At 40.7% G+C, this 20,822-nt stretch overlaps 1 protein-coding gene across 3 annotated transcripts in view; it reads right to left on the reverse strand.

Moving 5' to 3' along the window:
* The window catches only part of DENND1A (DENN domain containing 1A), a 421,747-nt gene that overhangs the window by 196,831 nt on the left and 204,094 nt on the right, over positions 1 to 20,822 (reverse strand). For all 3 annotated transcript variants that reach the window (XM_084650295.1, XM_084650293.1, XM_084650294.1), the window contains exon 11: positions 6,830 to 6,875. In XM_084650295.1, the coding sequence (XP_084506421.1) occupies positions 6,830 to 6,875 (46 nt within the window). The remainder of the gene's footprint in view (positions 1 to 6,829; positions 6,876 to 20,822) is intronic.

A 20,822-nucleotide genomic window follows, 5' to 3' on the forward strand; every position in this document is an offset into this window, starting at 1 on the left:
CCCATTGCCCGGGGCCAAAGCTGAAGCCCTGGGCAGCAAGGCTCAGGTTACAGGCTTCCTGCCTGGGGCTGAAGCCTTAGGGTTTTGGCTTTGGACCCCTGCCTGGGGCGATGGGGCTTGGGTGGGCTCAGGCTTCAATCCTCCCTCCTGGGGTTGTGTAGTAATTTTTACTGTCAGAAGGGTGTTGCAGTGCAATGAAGTTTGAGAACCCTTGATTTAGGGTGTATTTCATCTCTTCCTCTAAAACAATAAACATGAATGCTTTCCAGTCAAAATATCTGCATATCCAAAAATTGGCTGTTTTATTTCTTTAAGTCTTGAATTAAAGAATGCTTTTTCATGTTCCCATGTGTCTGGTATTTCCTTACTATAAAATTTCAAAACCATTTCCAAAGTTATATGTAAAAAAGCCACAGCTTGGTAATGCACTTATCAAGTTCACAAGTTAAACCCTTTATGAAGCACTAAAGATTATCCCAGCTAACATTACAAATGCAAAAATACACCATTATCACTACTACTGAAAAACCTCAATGGCTAATGGCAAAGATTTCATAGGTACTTACAGAATGGGTGTGTGAGTGCAACTGAAAGCTGGGTACATAGGGAAGGTCCAGAGACTATCATTCTATACAACTCTTATCAGAGGCTTACTAGGTCCAGCTAGACTAAAGATTTTAAAGAAGAACCTGAAAGTTATCCTATGACAACCATGTCTACTTCCACGGAGATAAACAAAAGTTCATCTCAGTGGAAGTAAACATAGTTGTCACAGGATATGCAGATTCAATATGCAGATACTGGATTTTGATCTTGGTAACTGTTCCTCATGCTTAAGTACAATAAAAGAGAGAAACGTTTCCTTGCTGACATATTTGATTGTAATATTTTGTACACAAAAACATGTCAGTGAATTTGACTGATCTAAAATATATTTATAGCCATAGATAAAAGATGCCTAAGCAATGAGATTTTCAGTTTCTTAAAGGTACACTATGTCCTTTCTTTATACAATGGCTGGGATGATAGTTTCATGCCCTGAATCCAGCATCACAGTGGCATGCATTATTGCATATTTACACAAAGGCTATCACTGTGGTAAGCGGTGAATGGAAGATTGTACTGTCAACAAGATTGTACTGAATATCTGACAGCTACAAAGGAATATCCCAAAACAGTTAAACAAAACCACATGTACTTAAATCCCAATAGATATCCTACTAGGTCAAGGGCATTCCTCTTCAATCAGCACCATCGCACTAATCGTTTAAACTACAAAAACAGTTGCTGAACCAATCACTTACTATGACAAAACATAGAGAGGTTGCCAACTAAGTTTAGCACTGCTCATAACACAAAGATTAACTTAAAATAATGTGTACTCTGAAATAGCGTTTAATATAGGGGTAGTAACAAAAGTGGAAGATTGAAGGAACGAGTTAATTTGAGATGGTTTCATTATCTTATCTCACTTCTATTTATCAGTACTAAATACTTATCTTTATCTAATATGAATTCGATTAGTACCATAAGCGTGCCCCATTATTCATGTAATAGTCTAAGCCTTGCTTATATAACAGCTTATAAACTTTTAGTCTTCTTTGAAGTCACTTTATGGATTGCTAAATGGAAATCTTATATAGAATGACTAACTAGGTGATGATAGAAAGACTGAAAAATTAAGAGCACCACACAGTTCCATATTTTCTACCAGGATTTTCCCTCATAAATCATCTGGTGCCCTCTGACCTACCACAGGAGATTATCTTATCTTACTGGAGAACATTTCAGTCACACCAAATTAGACTTAACAGTCAATGGATACATTTGATATTTTAATCACAAGAAAAATTTGCCATTTTTCATTAAAATAGCTGCTGCCTCTATATAGACTCCATGGAACACCAGAAACTCACAGCTAACTCTAAGTGCACAATTGTTTGGAAAGGTCTGTGGAAATAGATTTCAGAGTGGTAGCCGTGTTAGTCTGTATCAAAAAAGAACAACAAGTACTTGTGGCACCTTAGAGACTAACCAATTTATTTGAGCATGAGCTTTCGTGAGCTACAGCTCACTTCATCGGATGCATACTGTGGAAAATACAGAAGACGTTTTTATACACACAAACCATGAAAAAATGGGTGATTATCACTACAAAAGGTTTTCTCTCCCCTCACCCCACTCTCCTGCTGGTAATAGCTTATGTAAAGTGATCACTCTCCTTACAATGTGTATGATAAACAAGCTGGCCCACTTTACATAAGCTATTATGTAGTGATCACTTTACATAAGCTATTACCAGCAGGAGAGTGGGGTGGGGGGAGAGAAAACCTTTTGTAGTGATAACCAACCATTTTTTCATGGTTTGTGTGTATAAAAACGTCTTCTGTATTTTCCACAGTATGCATCCGATGAAGTGAGCAGTAGCTCACGAAAGCTTATGCTCAAATAAATTGGTTAGTCTCTAAGGTGCCACAAGAGGGAGAATATTATTCTAGTTGACCAAAAGTATAAAATCATATGTTCTTTAATGACATACGATCATCTCTACTAGAAGAGGAAAAAACAGACTGCCTTTCGTAAGACTGAAGTGTACAATGCACTCTCCCATTGATCCATTCTTTGTATCTTTTTATCCCTCCTTAGCCTTGACCATTCTTGGAAATGACACAGACACATGAATTAACAAGGAAGCCTATAGTACAACCCCTTTCCCACCAGAGCTACCACAAAACTGTAAGATAACAGGGTTAATAAATCTTCTCTAGAAACAAGGAAGAGACTATGAACTACAACAGAAACACAACATTTACATGTTGGAAAGTTTTCAGACTCACAAAAATGGCTTTGGAGAGGTGATTCCATCTTTGTAATTGGGAGAGTGGGGAAAGAATAGACAGTTAAAAGGCTCTGATGTAGTAAGTACAATGATACTTAGCGCCTGCATAGCTCTGTTTGTCTTTAAATCACTGTGCACATATTAACTTCACAACACAAATTTATTATCCCCATCTTAAAGATGGGAAAAGTAAGACAGAGAGATTAAGTGACTTGCTTCATGAGCTAGGATCTGAACTCCTGAGTTCTTGGTTTCCAGCCACATGCCCAGTTCACCAGACCATGCTGGCTCATTGCCAATTTCTGCTATCCTACTGTGCAAGATACAAACTTGTTAACTTCCTTTAGGAAAGGGCTCAACACACTCAGTTTGATGTAAGTTCCCATATCCCAAGAGGGATCACATATGGGACAAGAGTTGAAGTGCGGATCTTATCTAAAAAGAGGTTTTAACACAATAATTCATGTATTATTTGTACTTGTGGGGTTTAGAATTAAGTCTCCCAAACCATATTTGAATCATATTAAGTTTAATATCTATTAAAATCATGAATGTACAGTTGTGTATTGTTTTACACCATACTAGACAGTGGCACAGGCCAAACTAAAAACAACATGATCATCCCCTTAACAGTGCTGCATAGTGTATTAATAATGTCTAACCAACTGGTAGCCAAAAACAGCAGAATACAGTACAAATATACCTACAAGTTATATAAAATCCTATAATCCCAGTAGCCTACAGCTTCAGTATTTTCCATTTAAAAAGGTACAGTACTGCATCTTACCACTGTAAAAACACAAACAAAATAAAAACAGTACCCTAGTAAGCCAGGGACAAAACTCACTGTTTTAGATTCCCAATTTGGATGGTATTCACCCAAGAGTTCTGAAGGAACTCAAATGTGAAATTGCAGGACTACTAACTGTCATCTGTAACCTATCATTTGAATCAGCTTCTGGACCAAATGACTGGAGGATAGCTAATGTGATGCCAATTTTTAAAAAGGGGTCCATAGGAGACCCTGGCAACTACAGGCCTGACTTAAGTACCGAGCAAACTGGTTGAAACTATAGTAAAGAACAAAATTGTCAGACACATAGATGAACGTAATTTGTTGGGGAATAGTCAACATGGTTTTTATAAAGGGAAATTATACTTCACCAATCTACTAGAATTCTTTGAGGGGATCAACAAGCATGTGGACCAGGGGGATCCAGTTGATAATAGTATATTTAGATTTTCAGAAAACCTTTGACAAAGTCCCTCACCAAAGGCTCTTAAGCAAAGTAAGCAGTCATGGGATAAGAGGGAAGGTTCTCTCATGGATTGGTAACTGGTTAAAAGATAGGAAACAAAGGGTAGGTAGGAATAAATGGTCAGTTTTCAGAATGGAGAGAGGTAAATAGTGGTGTCCCCCAGGGGTCTGTACTGGGACCAGTCCTATTTAACATATTCATAAACGATCTGGAAAAAGGGGTAAACAGTGAGGTGGCAACATTTGCAGATGATACAAAAACTACTCAAGATAGTTAAGTCTTAGGCAGACTGTGAAGAGCTACAAAAGGATCTCTCAGAACGGGATGACTGGGCAACAAAATGGCAGATGAAATTCAATGTTGATAAATTCAAAGTAATGCACATTGGGAAACATACTCCCAACTATACATATAAAATGATGGGATCTAAATTAGCTGTTACCACTCAAGAAAGAGACCTTGGAGCGATTGTGGATAGTTCTCTGAAAACATCCACTCGATGTGCAGCGGCAGTCAAAAAAGCGAACAGAATGTTGGGAATCGTTAAGGAAGGGATAGATAAGAAGACACAAAATACCATATTCCCTCTATAAAAATCCATGGTATGCCCACATCTTGAACACTGCATGTAGATGTGGTCACCTCATCTCAAAAGAGATATTCTGGACTTGGGAAAGGGTCAGAAAAGAGCAATAAAAATGATTAGGGACATGGCACAGCTGCTGTATGAGGAGAGATTAATAAGACTGGGACTTTTCAGCTTGGAAAAGAGATGACTGAGGGGGGATATGATAGAGGTGTATAAAATCATGACTGTGTGGAGAAAGTAAATAAGGAAGTATCATTTACTCCTTCTCATAACACAAGAACCACAAGAACCATAACCAAATGAAATTAATAGGCAGCAGGTTTAAAACAAACAAAAGGAAGTATTTTTTCACACAACGCACAGTCAACCTGTGGAACTCCTTGCCAGAGGATGTTGTGAAGGCCAAGACTACTATAGGGTTTAAAAAATAACTAGATAAATTTGTGGAGGATAGGTCCATCAATGGCTATTAGCCAGGATGGTGTCCCTGGCCTCTGTTTGCCAGAAGCTGGGAATGGCTGACAGGGGATGGATCACTTGATGCTTACCTCTGGGGCACCTGGCATTGGCCGCTGTTGGAAGACAGGATACTGGGCTAGACGGACCTTTGGTCTGACCCAGTATGGCTGTTCTTATGTTCTTAATTCAAGTTGTTTATCAATTGGGGAGACTGAGTTCAGAGCCCAGATAATAGTTTGCTACTTTCAAGCAAACAGCTGGAACATTAGTTGGGGATTGGTCCTGCTTTGAGCAGGGGGTTGGACTAGATGACCTCCTGAGGTCCCTTCCAACCCTGATATTCTATGATTCTATTAAACATTCTTAAAATGTAGCATTTGTTTGATTTTTTCTGCTTAATGCAACACAGAAAAATTGCCCAGAAGCTGCTTTTTGCAAAATATGACTGGAACAACATATATATAATGGCATAGTCTGGGGGTTTAGGCTCTTAGCAGGACAGTAGCCTGGATGATTATTGCTGTCATATACCCAAAAGAGACAGCTGTCTGTATGGCAAAGTTACCAGTTTTTGATGTAGGTTCCAAATGTTATTGTATTACACACTATTTTATGAGGTGTATGACTAAGTGATTGTATGTTGTAAGATATCGTACACAGTATAGTCCAAATTTTTAACTCTGGTGTTTAAAGTTAGACACCTAAGTGGACTGATTGTCAAAGGTGTTGAGCATCAGCCACTGCTACTAACTTGAAAATGCTAACCTGTGTTTAGCTTCCCCTGATTTCCAAGCAGCAATATTTCCCCACTCCCACTGCATATGGCTTTCAGACTGGCCCTGTTAAACAGTACTAAGGACAAATATTCAAAACAATCTAAGCATGCAGTGTAGTTGTAGCTATGCTGGTTCCAGGATATTAGAGAGACAAGGTGGATGAGGTAATATCTATTATTGCACCAACTTCCGTTCAATAAAAGACATTAATTCCATCCACTTTATCTCTCTAAAACCATCTAAATGACATTTAGGCACTTTTGAAAATATTACCTTATGGCTAGGATTTTCAAAGGAGCCCTAGGTTCTGCACCCCCTATTGAAAACAGTGGGAGTTGGGTGATTTGCTTCCATGGGTTCCTTTGCAAATTAGATTCCATGGTGCTTGGGGATTATTTCCAGTTGTTTTACATGTTCCTAAATCCTGCAAGAAGGCCAGGTTTTATTTACTTATGGTAAGATCCCTGCTTCTGGACCTATCATCTTGAGCATCAGAAACTAATGATCATCAAATCTATAAAAGCTTAAAAAGCAAAGAAGAGATGGTCAATATTGTTGTTAAAAAATCAAGCCTGATCCACTCTGATAGAGTTACATTCAATAGTAGTAAATTGGTCAAATGAAACAACAGGGTTCACGCCATGTCTGTCTGTCTGTCTTGTGTCTCTCACACACACGCAGATGTGCTAGACTCTGACCACTGGGTTGAAAACAGTACCCAAAGTGTATTCACGAGTTTGGCAGAAGAGTGCAAGCAACCAAATTAGGCTCCCGTGATGCAAACATTTAGGCACATGTTTAGTTTCAATAACATGCTTAAAGTTAAGCATGTATGTAAGTGTTTGCAGGAGTAGGGCCTAAATCACAACAATACATACTACTCTGAGGGACGAGGGGAGAGACTTACCTCCATTAAACTTAAATGTATTCCAATGAGGTAGGGCATCGGGGCACTGTGAAGAGAAACAAACAGCTCATTTATATTCAGATAATGCTGGGGATTATTAACATACACTTAAAAAGCCAGCTGTAATATAGGTAACACGGATACAGGATTAAATTTTATTTAAAAAGAGAAATCCAGGTGCAACATTTAATTTGAGCCAAAAAAGGTCACTTTTATTTTGAAGTCTTATCTCTTAATTTGAAAGCCACTGTCTCTAATTTAATAATTTTTCCACTGTAGCTTGCAAGGTGAAGTTGTCATTACTAAAAAACAGCAGTTAAAGGAGGGAAGCTACCAAACATATTATTATTTTATTATGAGTACACCCAGAATGACATCATGGACATCTGTGGATCTACTCTTCAAATAATGTCATTTAGAGAGGTTTGCCCATATGAAACACTATGTGGTTAAATTACTTATATATACCATGCAATAGGACAAGCTCTTGATCCTTTGGCCTATGCATGCCAAGAAGAGAGCATTTTAATATTTATTTATTGCTGAATTCAATAGATCCTGATACAGACTCCCATATTATAGAAAACAGCAGAAACCAATTCATCTAGCCCAGTATCCGGTCTTCCAACAGTAGGCAATGCCAGGTGCCACAGAGAGAATGAACAGAAGAGAAATCACCAAGTGATCCATCTCCTGTCACCCATTCCCAGCTTCTGGCAAACAATGGCTAGAGACACCATCCCTTCCCATCCTGGCTAATAACCACTGACGGACCTATAATAACCTGTTTGTTGACTGCCGACAAATGTGCTCAGCACAGTACAAAAGATGGAGTAAATTAGCTCATTCATCGAAGAGCTAACATTCTGTGTGCCTGATGGGAGTTACACACCTATATCTAAGTGCAGAATTTTGCCCTAAGCAACCATTGGTATAATAAACTTAGTGCCTTTTTAAACCCATTTTCTGCATAAATTCATTCAAGAGGATTGTAATTGTCTGGTTTCACCCACATAGTAGCGTTGGGAGATTTAATGCACTGGATGAGGTACACCACATGCTGTAATAGGCATGTGATCTTGAAGGTGTGTTGTGGAGGGGTGCTGATCATTGTACCAATGGAGATATGTCTGCAGATTTTGCATCTGTTATGATGGCAGGGTCCGGTGCCACTTTGAGTTGGTGTGTCCTGGTCTGTGGGGAGCTTGCTTCTGATAATAAGCCTGGTGAGGTTGGGGGCTTGTTTGAAGGCCAGAATAGGAGATTCAGGAAAGAGTTCATTTGGGATGTAGTCCCCATTGAGTATGAGTTATAACTGTTTAATGATATGCTGTATAGTTTCCAGTGGAGAGTGGAAGTGGCAACGACGGTGGGGGTGCAGTGAGAAAGTGGGTTTTTTTCTGTATTAAAGCAGGTTCTGTCGGGGTATTTGGGTGGCCCATTCCACGATGTGATCTACATCTCTGCTGGAATGTCCTTGTTTGGTAAAGGCGGTTTTAAGTGTGTTAAGGTGCATATCCCAGACTTTCTCCTTGGAGTATATTCTGTGGTATCTGAGGGCCTGGGAGTAGATAACAGATTTCTTGGTGCGTTTGGGTGGTTACTGGACCTGTGAAGTGTGGTGATCCTGGGTTTCTTGTCTATAGTTGTCTGTAGAGTTCCATTTTTGAAGCTGATCCTGGTGTCCAGAATGTTGATGCTGGTGTGGGAGTGTTTTAGAGACAGTTTGATGGATGGGTGATGGTTGTTAAAATTGTGGTAGAAATCTGTAAGGCAGTTTAGGTCGTTTGTCCAGAGGATGAAAACATCATTGATGTACCTCAGGTATATCATTGGTTTTATGGTGCATATGTCCAGAAATTTTTCCTTCAGGTGGCCCATGAAGAGGTTGGTATATTGGGGAGCCATCCTAGTACCCAGTGCTTTTCCCATAGTTTCCACAAAGTGTTTGTTGCCGACTGTACAATTTTTATCGGTGAGGATGAAATTGACGATTTTAGCAATGTTTGGGGTGGATATCTGAGTTTTGTCCATTGTCTTGTAAATATTTGAGGCAGGCAGTGATACTGTCATTGTGAGGGATGTTGGTGTATAAGGAGGTGACATCTATGGTGGCAAGGATAGTATTCTGAGCAAGGCTGTTAATATTGCAGAGTTTTTGGAGGAAGTTAATTGTATCTTGGAGGAAGCTGACTCTATTGTGACGATTGGTTTGAGGATGGTTTCTATTATGAGTCCTGATATTTCTTCAGTTAGAGTGCCATGGCCAGAAATGGTGGGTCTGCCTGGGTTCCCTTATTTGTGTATCTTGGGAAGCATGTAGAAGATTCCTGGGATGGGTTTATGAGGGATGAGGTTGTAGAATTTCTCTTAGAGTTGTTTGGGGAAAGATTTGAAGATATCCTTAAATTCCTGGGCAAACTGGGCTGTGGAGTCGTCTCTGAATTCTTTATAGCAGGTGGAGTCAGAAAGTTGTCAGTTGGCCACATTAACGCAGTCATCGTGGTTGAGAACTCTGATGGTGCCGCCCATCACCGCTTTATTTGCTGTTTGGTCACTATTTGGTGCTTGGATTTCAGGAACTGTACAGCTGTCCTCTCGGCAGTGGAGAGCCTGTAGTGGATGTGATGTTTGTTAAAGTTTTCACAGTCAATTTTTTTCATGAAGCAATCAATGTAATGATCAAGTGTGTGGTTTCATCCACTGTGGGGTGTCCAGTCAGGGCATGCTTTTTTCTGATGATTGTTGGTGGGACCTAGTAGTTGTGGGTGATGAAGTCGTTGTTGTGAAATAATTCGCTGAGATAGAGTTGGTGAAAGAATTCTTCTAGTTCTCCACATGTTAGTATGGTATCAGGTTCTGTGGCGGGGCAGAAGATCAGTCCCTTGGAGAATATGAATCATTCAGCTCCAGTGAGGAGTACTTTTGATAAACTGATGATGTTGGGGTCTATATAATGTCCATGTAGTGGGTCCTGGTGCCACAGTTTATCCTAGAGGTGAAGTTCTGTGCATTGCAGAGTTGTAGTTTATTCCCCTTTTTGTATTTGGTTGAATGGCTGTCATCAGGCTTTTTGGATAGTTGTTTTGGGTTTCTTGCATGACCTCCAGGTAGGTTTCCTGATTTTTTTCTTTCCAGGGTGTGGGTGTATGATGATTTCTTGTATGAGGTGGTCCCTTCTGGAGCATGTGAGGTGCAGGAAATTGTTTCTCGGTTTTTCTGAAATCCTTCTGTAGAGCTGAACAGCATATTTGAAGTCACATGTAGTGGTTAGAGAGATGAGATTTTGCTTCTTGCATTTGCTCAGAATGTAGATGTCACTTCCTTGCCATAACAGATGCAAAACCTACAGATATATCTCCCCTGCTACAATGATCAGTACCCCTCACAACACACCTTTCAAGATCCATGGGTCCTACACATGCCTACCACAATATGTAATGTACTTCATCCAGGGCTCTAAATGCCCCAACAACAACCATGTGGGTGCAACCAGACGACCACTATGCTCTCGAATGAACTCACACAGAAAAATGATAAAAGACAAACACCATATCACCTGTGGGCGAACACATTTCACAATCACTTTCACAATCAGAACAATCACTCCATATCTGATCTCTCAGTCCTCGTCCTCAAAGGAAACCTGCACATCACCTTCAAAAGACGAGCCTGAAAGCTAAAATATATAACTTTGCTAGACACTAAAAATCATGCTCTTAATAAAGAGACTGGATTTATGGCTTATTACAACAATCTGTAACCCACTAACCCGCCGCTTTTTTGTCCCCTGGCTGCAGAGGTGCTCACGGGCCACTTCACCTTGAATCGTCCCTTAAAATGTGTGTTAGATATGCTAAACAATCTGTTCCACCTTCTATTTAGCTGTGACACTCTGAGCATCTTTCCCAGACCTGAAGAAGAGCTCTGTGTAGCTCAAAAGTTTATACATTTCTCCAACAGAAGTTGGTCCAATAAAAGATGTATTACCTCGTCCACCTTGTCTGTCTAATATCCTGGCATGAACATGGCTACAACAACATAGGCACACATCTTATTTTATCAGAAAAACAGGGTAAAATTATACTAATTTGATTTTGGATGTTAAATTCTTGTAGATTCAAGCAAGTTTAGTTCATCTTTAATCTTAAATAAAAGTGACAGGAATTGTAAAATAACCACTATAGTGCCTTCTTATGAAGAATAGACAGAAGCCCATAAAAATGTAGTGTTGGAAGCATTAATAGAAGATGCTATTAAAATCTTATGTATTACTGCTTTGTCTCAACACTATACAAATAGTTTGACTAATTTGTATGTTGATCTTCTCAATCCTTCATATTAGTTTTGCGCCAAAAGGCCACATCAGGATTGCTGCCCTATTGTGCTAGGTGCCATACTAACACAGACAGAGGCAGCCCCTGCCCTGGACAGTACACAACCAAAATTTTTGATTACCTTTTAAAGAGACATTATATATGAATTTTCAGTATCCTACAACAAAATTTCTAGGTCTCATTGAAGTGATGAAGTAGCATATTGCACATCAATGAAGTTTGGGGACCCCAGTAAGAACACTCCTGTTTTTTCCCATTTTGCCCCAACGCAGTATCTTACAGTGAGTTCCCACTTACCAGAGAGATTGCCACCTCAGAACCTCACTCAGTAAGAATTCTGGGGTTCACAATTCACTAGGAGGTCTACAAGTTAGCAGTAGTGTTCGAAACCACTCTCCTGTATGTTGCAGCTTTTGCCATATTACTAGGTATACACACTAAAGTTCAAGGCTTACATGGGAAATATCAAATTGGAGGGTATTTGTTTGTCATTTTGCATGTTTTAATTTCAGGAAATAGATATTTCCTTTACACATACTGCTTCTTTTCTAACGACTGCATTCCAGGAGCAAGGAAATACCCAACAATTTTATACTCCAAGTGCAAACCAGCTGCAAGCTGCACAAATGCTCAACTTCCCTGCGTGCCTAGCTGTGCTGTCCCAGCCTTCTCCAGTATACACTGAAATGAATGTGTTTCTAATTAAGTAGCTTTGAGAACATGACAGCTTCAGTGTCAAAAATACAAAGTCTGAACCTCGGCAGGAAGTCTTAAGACTGTAAACGTCTCATCTAGTGGAACCTTGGCTAAAGTAATGAAAGGAAGCAGGAAGGGTGCCCTACTCCAGAAAACTGGACATTTATTAATGTGTCCAGCACAGCCTGTCACAGACCATAGAAAAACTGAAATCTGTAAAAAGTTAATTAACTGTATCATGTCAATCTTTCAATCTTCCACAATTAATCAACAAATGGACTAGGGAGAATAATATATTTAATAATAATGTGAGAACTGCTGAAATCAGGTGCCAACAAGTGAGATTCTAAGAAGCTGTAAAACAGATATAGCCTAAGAAATTTGGAATTAAATAACTAGGTGATGGATTGCCTAACCAATTTATTAATATGAGGGATCTAATTTAAAAGAAATGTAGCACTTAAACATGTTATAGTGTGGGGGTTATAGTGATCAGATTTAAAAGGTAATATGTTATTATTTATTATTTGTATTGCTGTACTGCTTAGGAGCCCAAACTATGGACCAGGCACTGTAAAAAACACAAAGCATCCGATGAAGTGAGCTGTAGCTCACGAAAGCTCATGCTCAGATAAATTGGTTAGTCTCTAAGGTGCCACAAGTCCTCCTTTTCTTTTTGCGGATACAGACTAACGCGGCTGTTACTCTGAAACAAAGCAAAAAGACAGTCCTTTCCCCAAAGAGCTTACAATCTACTTATAAGACAAGAGACAACAGAGGGATGCAGACATTAGTGTAATGGAAAAGGAGAGTTTTAAACGGGGGGGGGGGGGGTTGAAGGAGGATAATGGGTTAGTTTTGCAGAGGGTTACAGGGAGTTCCTCCCTAGCATGTGGAGCAGCACAGAAGGAGGCACAAAGATACTTGTTTGAAAATTTAGTAAGTGGGTGATGGAACCTGCCACAGTGAGTCAATTGGAGAAAGAAGTCAACATCTTGAGAGATGATCGGTAGGATGGGGATAGGTTGTGAAGAACATTGAACGTAAAGATAAAGAGCTTATGTTTGATTCAACAGAGAAGGCGGAGCCAGTGGAGGGATTCAAAATGAGGGGCAACATGGTCAAAACAACAGACTAGGACAGCGGCTCTCAAACTGTGGGTCGGGACCCCATTTTAATGGGGTCGCCAGGGCTGGCTTAGACTTGCTGCGGCCCGGGACCAAAGCCCAAGGGCTTCAGCCCTGGGCATCGGGACACAGGCCCCCTGCCTGGGGCTGAAGCCCTTGGACTTTGGCTTTGCCCCCTGCCCCCACACCAGGGGCTTGGGCTGGCTCAGGCTTCAGTCCCCTCTCCTGGGGTCGCATAGTAATTTTTATAGTCCAAAGGGGGTCGCGCTGCAATGAAGTTTGAGAACCCCTGGACTAGGAAAATGATCTTTGCAGCAGCATTCTTAATGAATATGAATATGGCAAGGTTGCATTTGTCAGGGCCAGAGAGAAGGCTGCTGCAGTAGTAAACGAGACACAAGATGATGAGAGCCTGGATAAACATTTTAGCTATGTGAATAGAATGGTAAAGCTGTGTGTTAGAGATATTATGAAGAAATAATTGGCATGATTCAGACTGTATGTGAAAACCTAGAGAGAGGTTTAAGTCCAAGAGGGTGACCAGGTTACGGGCCTGAGTTACAGGCAGTATGATGGTGTTGTCCATAGTGATTGAAAAAGCAAGCAGCAAGGAAGGCTTGGTGAGGTGGAAGGATTGGGGCAGGCACGGTTAAGAGCTCTCTTTTAGCCATGCTGGGCTTAATCTGACAGACTTCCCCAAGGACATGTCAGAGAGAGAAGCTGAGATTTTAATTTGGACAGAGGGAGATAGGTCTGAGCACAGAGGTAGATCTGAATCCTTACCAAAGGGGCTGTAGTTGAATTTGTGTCTTCAGATCAGATTACAGAGATAAGTTGTAGAGGGAGAAGAGAATGGAACGAAGGACAGATCCCTGTGGAATCCACACAGAAAGTTGCAAGGGGGATGAGGAGGAGCCTCTGAAGGACACACAGAAGGAGCCATTAGAAAAGCAGGAGAAGAACCAGAAGACGACAGAGATATGGAAGCAAAGGGAAGACAAAATAGCACAACTGACTGCATCAAAGACAGCTGACAGGTCAAGGAGGATGAGGATGAACTACTGGTGCTGAGCTTTGGCGAGAGTGGTTTCAGTGGAGTGGAAGTGTGGAAGACAGATTGGAGAAGGTCTAAAATGGAACTGGAGGAGAGGAACTCCAGACGAAGACTGTAAATAGCATGTTCAAATGAGCTCAGAAACTAAATGGATATGGGGCAGTAGTTGGTGAGGCAACCACAGTTAAGGATGAGGGGTTTTTGGTTTGTTTTTAAGATAGGAGAGACTAAAGCATGCTTGTATGATGAGAAGGGCCCTACCAATTTCACGACTGTGAAAGATGTGTCATGGACCGTGAAATAAGCCCTTCCCCATGAAATCTGATCTCCCCCATGTTGCTACGAGATCTCTGCCAAGGGGCTCCTAGCTGCAAGTCCTGGCTGGGCTGGGGAGGGACAGGACTTGTCCTTCCCTGCACGGCTGCTCTCACTCTCAGGGGGAGATCAGACCCACCTTGGAGTGCCTCCCCCTGCTACAGGAAGCTCTGGGGCTGGGCAGCAGCCCTGAAGGTTCCTGCAGCTGGAGGCGGCTTGTGGATGTGAGTCCGATCTCTGGGAGTGCCCCAGCCAGGCTGGGAGGGACAAGACTTCTTCACCTGCGCAGCTGAAAACATGCAACTGACCCATTTTAAAACCCTCTGGCCGTGAAATTGAGCAAAATGGACTGTGAATTTGGTAGGGCCCTAATTATGAGGGGGGAAAGCCAGAGGAGAGAGACAGAGGTTAAGGAGAACAGTAAGAGGAGGGATGAGAGCAGATACAAGAGAATCAGGAGATGTGATGGGATCACTGAGACAAGTGGATGGTTCAGAGGGGGAGAGAAGATGAGAAACGTCTGTAATATCACCCAACTCTGAAAAATTAAAATAGAAAAAATGCTTATAAATATAGATGTTATCCATCCAAATTACATACAAAAAACTGAATTCTACCAACCCTACTCATAAGTGTGTGGTGAACTTTAGTAGCAGGTATTAGTTATGGATATAGAACACACAACAATCAAAGCATGTGGGTGAAAGTCACATGATGCAGACACATGACAGTTTCTCTCACACTCCATTTTTCACCTACTGCTGGACATCCTGTTCTTCTGTGAATACCAATTGCACTACGATGTTTGGTGTCAGCCAATACCTATTAAATCCCAGATTAACAAAGCTCTAATTCCAGCCACACTTTTTGCTTAAGCAATATGACTGCCTGGGTCTTTTTTTGGCCATTGATTCACTGTTTGCCGTATCATTTTCCAAGGAGAACAGGGTTATTTATAATCAAATGAGTTATACAGGTAAATATCAAACAATAAGAATAGCAATGAGTAAGCATGAATATGGATATTGTGGACTTAATGGCTTCATATTGCCCATTAATTGTAACTGCATTTTTACAATTTGTTTAATTCCTTCCCTCAGGCTAACTAGAGACCCCTTAATTATTTTCCCAAGAGGTGGGCAACTATTAATTGGAAGAGAGGCAGGTGAAATAGAAGGACATTTCTGCTTAAGTGCTAATTTAAAAAAAATATATACTGCCATTCAAGACGCAATGAAATTTAAAAACCACGGACATCAAGAAGGTACATAATTTACAGCTACCTTGGGATTTGTGCAACTTTGCTCATTTATTTTAAGGAAACGGATAGTTACCGTCACAGATCATACTTATTCTATTTGTGCCCTACCTGAGGTACAAACATAGTCTTATTCTGCACCCTTACTCACACTGAGTAGAACCTTACTCTGCAAGCAGTCCCACTGATTTCCCATTGAACTATTCACTGGAGGGTGGCAGAAACTGGCCCAAAACTTTTGAGTATTAGATGCAAATTAAAAACACTATTTTTTTTAATTTTAAAGTGGATGAACCCAGTAAACACTGTAACAAAGGAACCAAAAGAATCATTACACGGGGCATTTAGCAAGCACAGGGATGTACCAGGTTGGCCCAAGACATCTAGTGGCAGGTTCATGCAGGAGAGTAGAGTTCAGGGTCTGAGCTCAGTCTCCTGATCAGCAGGGATTATCCTCTCTGATCAGATAAAGGAGCACATCCCAACCACGTGGGGATTTTTAAAGGGGTGTGTGTAAAAAGAAGACTGCACACTAACAGACACACTTGTTCCACAGTTGCTGCAGAGTGGTCTGAAAAGGTGGCTCTCAACTTGCTACTGGGTAAGGATATGCAGGAATACCAACTGCTGACTACTCTATCAAGGGTTATAAATGTTGGTTTATTCACCTTAGAAGAGATCCTGTTCTCTTTGGCAGAGCCCCCACAACACAATCAGGGACTTTGTATTCTGGGCAACAAAGAGACACCAGCCCATTTTATAGGGCTTAGGGAAAGGCAGATTCTCCCTCCAGGCTAAGTTAAAGGAGAGAGAAAACTCAAAAGGAGGAAGAAGTGTGGGGAAAGAAGAGGGTAATTTTCCAGTGGAAACTGGTCATGGCACCAGGGAGTGACTTGCAGAAACAATAAAAACAAATCACCCCATGATTCTTTCATTGATATAAAAATATAGGTAACTTCCACTTGATTGCTATTCAGAGGCATGCTGACCAGAGACATGAGCCACAGATGCTAGTGCAGACACACTGGCTATACACATCAGCATCTCAGGCCCTGTTACTTGTCATTTGCTGCCATGCCACTGTTCTCAACAATATTGGTTCAAACATCTCCCCTATCATTCTGCTTTACAAAGGAAGAGCAATCTGGCATGAAGGTATAAAATTTAAAGCAGGGAGAACCTCAATGTTTACCATATTAAATTTATATTCTTTCTCAGTGGAGAAGATACAGCAAAACTGCTCATAACCAAGAAACAGATCTCAGTACCATTCTCTCCATGAGCAAGAGTTAAAGCTGGAAGCTGACTGGCAAGGAGCCCCACTGAAGTCATTGCTGGTATAAGCGAGTAGTATGATGGTCCATGCTACTCCTTCTCCTTCAGTACAAGCAGTAATCTTGTTGGAACAGGCAGATTCTTATGCCACAAGCAGAGATTTCTGGAATTTTTGGCTCTGTACACTGCCACATGAAATAGGGATTTAGCTCAATATAAAAACAACTTTTTTTCAGTCTTGAAGAATCCTTCCAAAGGTAGAAAGGAAGGTAGAGATGAAGTCCTGACTCTCTTATAAAGAGGAAAATTAGAAGGGTGCAGATGTGAGAGAGAAAAGTGAATGCTCCAGCTAAGGTAGGGGTTCTCAAACTGGGGGTCGCAAGGTTATTCTATGGGGGACACGAGCTGTCAGCCTCAACCCCCAAACCCCACTTCACCTCCATCATTTATAATAGTGTTAAATATAAAAAAAAGTGTTTTTAATTTATAAGAGGGTCACTCTCAGAGGCTTGATGTGTGAAAGGGGTCACCAATACAAAAGTTTGAGAACCACTGAGCTAAGCGGTTTGTCTGAATTCATGGGACAATTGTGCTAAAGGGAAAAGAGGTCACTTTCAAGATGGATATTCAGGATGGCAACGGTGAGAGAACAATGGTATCATCTGTATCTTGCATTTTGCAAATGGCTGATAATTCATTGAGCAAAATTGGACGGATGCTGAGAAGTAGACCTTTCAGCTGAAAAGGTCCAGGTTCTTGGGGTCCTTGTATTTATGGGTCCTTTGTCAGATCTGGTTTTCTATTAGATGACAGAAAGAGATCCTGGAGTCCAGTAAGCGTAGATGTGCTCAGAGCCTTTGGTGGAATCCAATATGATTTTTTCCACCCACTTTGAAGTCGGGAGAAGCGAGGCCAGGGTGTGCCACAGACCCTTTGCTGGGTCTATGATGTCCTTGTTAATCAGGAGGGTGATTCTTGTGGGTTCCGAGGATACTAAATAAGTTGTGTGTGTTTTCCTGGATCACCATCATTTTCATGCCCAATATCTCAACTATCCTCCATAACTCCTGGAAAGCAATGATGTCATCAATGGCCAGTGTCAGGGCTGGCGAGGATTCCTTCAGAGGGGAGGGGAATGGGTTTGCTTAAGTTCTCGTGCAGGCATTCTTGCCACCGATGCCAGTGGTAACTGAAATCTCCTTTTCATAAAGACATGTGAAGGTGTCCTGCTCTGAGGTCTAGGAGAGGGAAGGCCAGTGTGGCCATAGTGATGGATTGTATTGGTAATGACTTTTCTGTACCAGGAAGAAATAAAGACAGACAAATGTTTCTTGGCTGGAGAAGCGTTCTGAAATCAGAAGTGGGATGGATACAGTCAAGGTTCTTTCTTGCTGCCACAGACAGTAAGTGGGAACTACAGGAGGCTCCGGGCTGCTCATGTAGGAGAGCACAAGGTGTACATGTGGACCCACTGGACTCTGCTAGACAAAAGATTCCAAGCTCACATGCATGAGGTGCATGCACGTTTACAGTGCAATCTACACTGACTCAGGCTCGAAGAAAAATCTCTTAAAAAGGAGATATTGAGAATAGGAATGTAGCTCATAAAGCTAGCATTAGCATTCTGTTAGCAATAAGCCAATGAACCTACAGGCTTATATCCTGTAAGGCATTAGCTTATGTGATCAGCATAAAGTTTTGAGGCCTATGAGCCTTGGCATAAGTAAGTAGCCCAACAGCGACCCAGTTTGTACAAAATGATACCAGGTAACCAGAAGAACACTGAACTAATACGAGGCTTGGATATTTTAGCAGATGCTTAATCACGAACTTGCCTTAGCAATGCATTGACATATAGGATAATACTATGGGATAAGGACACCCTAACATTTTTAAAGGTTCCTTCCCCACTCTGACCTCTAGGGTACAGATGTGGGGACCTGCATGAAAACCTCCTAAGCTTACTTTTACCAGCTTAGGTTAAAACTTCCCCAAGGTACAAACTATTTTACCCTTTGCCCTTGGACTTCCACTGCCACCACCAGATGTTTATCTGGGTTTATTTATTAGGAAAGTGTTGTTTGGAAATGTCTTTCCCCCCAAAATCCTCCCAACCCTTGCACCCCACTTCCTGGGGAAGGTTTGGTAAAAATCCTCACCAATTTGCATAGGTGACCACAGACCCAAACCCTTGGATCTTAAGAACAATGAAAAAGCATTCAGTTTCTGAAAAGAAGGATTTTAATAGAAGTAAAAAGTAAAAAAGAATCACCTCTGTAAAATTAGAAGGTAAATACCTTACAGGGTAATTAGATTCAAAACATAGAGAATCCCTCTAGGCAAAACCTTAAGTTACAAAGAAAACACACAGACAGAAATATCCATTCTATTCAGCACAGCTTAATTTCTCAGCCATTTAAAGAAATCATTATCTAACACATATCTAGCTAGATTACTTTCTAAGTTCTAAGACTCCATTCCTGTTCTGTCCCCAGCAAAAGCATCACACAGACAGACACAGACCCTTTGTTTTTCTCCCTCCTCCCAGATTTTGAAAGTATCTTGTCTCCTCATTGGTCATTTTGGTCAGGTGCCAGCGAGGTTATCCTAGTTCCTTAACCCTTTACAGGTGAGAGGATTTTTCCTCTGGCCAGGAGAGATTTTAAAGGGGTTTACCCTTCCCTTTATATTTATGACAAAGTTAAATATAGACAAAGAAAGATGGGCATTTGTATGAATATTCATGGCAACTATCAGGCCCTATAATAGGCCAGACCCCCATGAAAGGGGGAATTTGGACCACTGGATTCATTTGGCACGCCAGAGACAGGATAGGACCCTCATGGATGACCGCTTGCCTTTTACCACCAGATCCCCAAGAAAGGGTCTGAGTATATGTAAGGAATGGTACAAGATACTAGCTTAAAAAACATAGCAGTAATATAAAGTTATGTAGGTTGGAGCATTTGTGTCATTACTAATGGTGCTAATAAAACTGGTAAAAGCTTTGCTTTGTCCTCAGTGTGAGTTTGAGTGTATATTTCCTAAACACAGAACAGAAATATTTATTGAATACTTCTGCCTTTTCTGCATTATTATTGATAACTGTACCTTTTCCAGCTAGTAATGGACCAATACCATTGTCGTTAACTTTGCTGGCCAGAGAGTTCTCCTGTCCCTTTACTTCCCTTATCAATTTTCTACAATTTCTAACCTCTTATTTATATTCATTGCTATCAACTTCCCCTTTCTTCCATCAGTTACATTTTTTTTAAATGTACATAACGGTTTTCACTTCCCCTCTAAACCAGATTGTGGATTTAAAAAAAAAAAAAAAACTCCCAGCACCGCCTGCCTTCCTCAATTGTGAATTTTTGGGCATCAAGTAAGGTGTTCTTAAATGATTGTCAATTATCATTCACAACTTTCTGATTAAATTCTTTCTCCCATCTGATTTGGCTCATAAGCGTTTTCAGCTTTGTAAAGGTGGCCCTATTAAAGAACAAAGGATATATTGCTGGTCTGTACTTTACTCTGCTTACACATTATAAATGTGATCAAGTCATGATCACTTGTACTTAAGATAACATTAATTTTTTGTTCTGTGATCAGTTTTTCTTTATCTGTTAGGACAAGGACTAGTAAATAATTCCCATGTTGGCTGCAATACTTTTGGAGTTAGGATGTGAAACATTTACTAGAATGGAAGCCACACACATGTTTTCAGATATTTACAAAAGCTGGAGATGTCTGGCTCCTTTTATTTTTTCTCAACCATCTGCTTTAGTTTCTCCTCTTTTAAATTCTTATGTCACAGCTGCAAAGTAAAGAACCAGACAGTAACTTAAGTTAAAATTAAATAAAAATTAAAGCCTCAAGTTTAAAAAAAACTCAATTCCAGTTCATTTTCCCTAAAATGCAAATACCCATA

This window comes from Lepidochelys olivacea, assembly GCF_965140295.1.
Source record: "Lepidochelys olivacea isolate rLepOli2 genome assembly, chromosome: 16".
Lineage (NCBI taxonomy): Eukaryota > Metazoa > Chordata > Testudines > Cheloniidae > Lepidochelys > Lepidochelys olivacea.